General features: G+C 37.7%; 1 protein-coding gene across 1 annotated transcript in view; it reads left to right on the top strand.

The window, feature by feature from the left end:
* The window catches only part of LOC102869155 (short transient receptor potential channel 2-like), a 43,364-nt gene continuing 39,924 nt past the window's right edge, over positions 1 to 3,440 (top strand). Inside the window, exon 1 of the mRNA XM_006885721.1 lies at positions 1 to 45. Within this exon, the coding sequence (XP_006885783.1) occupies positions 1 to 45 (45 nt within the window). The remainder of the gene's footprint in view (positions 46 to 3,440) is intronic.

Raw genomic sequence — 3,440 nt, 5'->3', positions numbered from 1 at the left:
ATGGCACCTGTGAAAATCAGCCATGTGGTATCATTTTCCTCTCAGGTACATTAGTAGGATTTTTTTTTCCCCTTGGCAAATAGAAAAGAGTAAAAGAAATTAGGAAATTTAGCTCTATTCTCAAGCAAATTAAAAAAAAGAAATGCTACTGCCTTTTCTTTATAAGTCCAAAGTCTAATATGGTAAAACATAGCTCTTGCGTTTAAGTTGTCCCCAGAGCAGTGCAAGATGCATAAAAAAGTATTTTCAGAAATTGAAGGTAAAGAAGTAATGCATACAGGACTCATATTTTGAAGGGAGCTATCAAATCACTAAAAGTTTGTACCATGGTCCCCAGAAAGATGGCTTGATTACTTTGTCATTGAAAGCAGGCCTGGACACCCAAAGTAATCCCTGGCCTGTGAAGATACCACCCTCACCATCAAGAGTATTTTCAATCTCCTCTCTAAAAAAGTACTTTAATAGCCCAATTAGAGCCATATAACTAGTCCTCAGGCTAATCTAGTATGGTATTTCTTAGGAACGTCTCACTCTTTCCTCTGCTATTATTGCTTTATCTACTTACTCTTTTCCCCTTCCCTCGCCTCTTGTTAACTTAAACTTTTTAAAGGGGTACCACTGTTTTGGGTGGAATGGATCAGCATTTTATAGCAATATCATTTGCTTTCTGGAACATTTCGCATCCTGGCCCCCTCTTCATTGTGACAATCAAACCCTGCCCCCCCTTTAAAAAGAACCCTAGAAAAGTTGATACTTCCTCAATTAAAATACCTTTAGAACATCTGGGCTGTTTCCATGTTTTTGCCATAGTAAATAATGCTGCTGTGAACATTGGTGTACAAGTCTCCATTTGTGTCTCAGTTCTCATTTTCTCAGGGTATATTCCAAGCAGTGCAATAGCTGAGTCATATGGAATTTCTATGTTCAGCTTTTTAAGGAAGCACCAAACAGCCTTCCAGAGTGGTGGTACCATTGTACAATCCCACCACAATGTATAAGAGTTCCTATCTCTCCACATCCTCTCCAGCATTTATTACTTGCTGTCCTGTTAAACTTTGCCACTGCTAATGGAGTGAGGTAGTATCTCATTGTGGTTTTGATTTGCATCTCTTATTGCCAGCAATTTTGAGCATTTCTTCATATGTCTGTTGGCCATTTTAATATCTTCCTATGTGAAAATTCTTTCCATGTCTTTTGCCCATTTTGTAATTGGATTATCAGTCTTTTTCTTGTGCAACAGCCTAGATGTGCAACCACAGTCAAATGGATTGAGAAATTATGGTACAGTCACATGATGGAATACTACACAGCACACAGAGCAATGATTTTGTAAATTATTACCTAACTTGGGCATTATGCTGAGTGAACTAATTCAGTCCTACAAGGACAAATACTGTATAAAACTGTTATTGTAGGGAGCCCTAGTGGCCTAGTGGCAAGAAGCTGCATTGCAATTCAAAAGGTGTGTGGTTGGAATCCACCAGATGCTCTGCTGGAGAAGGAGGAACAATCTCCTGTACCCGTCAGATCCAATTTGACAGTACACACACACACACACACACAATAAAAAAAAAAAAATTAAAAATCCTATTACTGTAGAATGAGTATAAGGATCCAAGGGTAGGGGGAGGATGGAAGCAGAGGAGTGATGATATCCAGAGCAGGGGGAGGGATTTAATCATGGGATGTCACAGTTTGATGGGGGCATGAGGGAAATGGGAAGCATCTGGTGTGAAAAACAATGTATTCAAATTTTGTAAATAAACTAGTATTAAAAAATAATGTAAAATAGAATATATGAATGAGTGTATGAAACACAATGTAAGGGAGCTCTGGTGGACTCGTGGCAAGAAGTTGTACTGCAATCCCAAAGGCACACGGTTCAAATCCACCAGATGCTCTGCTGGAGAAAGAGGGGCAATCTCCTGTACCAGTCAGATCAGATTTGATAGTACACACAAAAAAGAATAAAATAAAATTTAAAAGAAAACCAACACAATGTAAATGAAAGATTATATAAAACAATGTATATGAATGAAACATACTGTAAAAGTATTATGTGAAAATCAATAAAAAATATTTTTAAAAAAATACCCTTAGAAGAAGAATTGTACCAATAATTTACAGCTAGGGATCTCTGGTGGTTTAGGAGTTTCACTGCCAAGCCAAAGGCAGACTGTTCTAATCCACCAGCTGCTCCAAGGGAGAAAGATGGGCATTCGCCTCTTGTGTGATTTACGGCCTCTGAAACTATTTGGAGGGTTGCCTGTGTGTTAGTTCCAACTTGACAGCAATGAAGAGTTGTTTCTGTTTCCTTCAACCCAGTAAAAATATTAGTGAGCTAACTGACAGGCATTCATCTTTATGCCTATACCAAAGTAAGATGAACTAATAGAATGCATGTTATATGCAAGTAAAATTTTGCTGAATTTAAAAACAGTTGGAGCAATAAACTGACAGAACTGCCAGAAAATCAAGCTGAATTCAGAACAAGATAGAGAATGAGAGATATCATTGATGACTTCAGGTGAATCTGCTTGAAAGCATAAAATACTAGACGAGTTTTTGCTTTATTTTATTGACTGTACAGAGACTGAAACAGAGTACTTTTTGAATAGAAGGAAGGAATACTGTGTGGCTTAAAATTAGAAAAGGTGTGTGTCAAATTTATGTGCTGAGCGAATAATCTTAAGCTGGAACATATGAAGAAGAATTCGGCATGAAAACTGGAGAAAGACTCATTACCAAATGTTGATACCTAGATGACACAACCTTGCTTGCTGAAAGTGAAGAAGACATGAAGCACTTACAGATGAAGATCAAAGACTACAGCCTTCAGTATGGTTGATACCTCAACATCAAATGGAAGTCCTCACAACTACAGTATATAATATGATAAGTGGAGGGAAGGTTGAAATTGTTAAAGAATTCTTTAATTAATAATGAACACCCATGAAAGTAACAATCAAGAAATCAAAGCACGTATTGCATCGAGCATATCTGCTGGAAAAGATTTTTTTTTTATTTCCACTGATATATTCAACTACAAAGAGAAGGTGTTTTCCTACCGCAAACAGAACGTCCCTGCTACGCCAGTGAAATCCAATAAATAATTTTACAATGGAAGGGCCCAGGTCAATATGTAAGTGAAAATGTGGGTTCCAACAAGGAGGTATTGTGAGCCACAGTTCCCTTTGCAGGTACAATGGTTGAGTGATCCAAGAGCATCCATAGCAACAAGGATTTGGCCCATGGTCTGGTCTTCAGGAAAGAAGGGCTGTGGTTTTCAGGCAGTGTTGGAAAAGATTTTTTTATTATTATTATTAAATTTTATTAGTTTTAATGAACATTTACAGGGATTTTGGGTTTTCATTCCTTCATTGCTGCACCATTCTCTCTACCCTCCTCCCCAGTTTGTTGTTCTTCCCTGCCATCCGAGT

This window comes from Elephantulus edwardii, unplaced genomic scaffold (genome assembly GCF_000299155.1).
Source record: "Elephantulus edwardii isolate Elephantulus edwardi_28Jun2011 unplaced genomic scaffold, EleEdw1.0 scaffold00044, whole genome shotgun sequence".
In the NCBI taxonomy this organism is placed as follows: Eukaryota; Metazoa; Chordata; class Mammalia; order Macroscelidea; family Macroscelididae; genus Elephantulus; species Elephantulus edwardii.
This window is presented reverse-complemented; position numbering and strand designations above follow the sequence as displayed.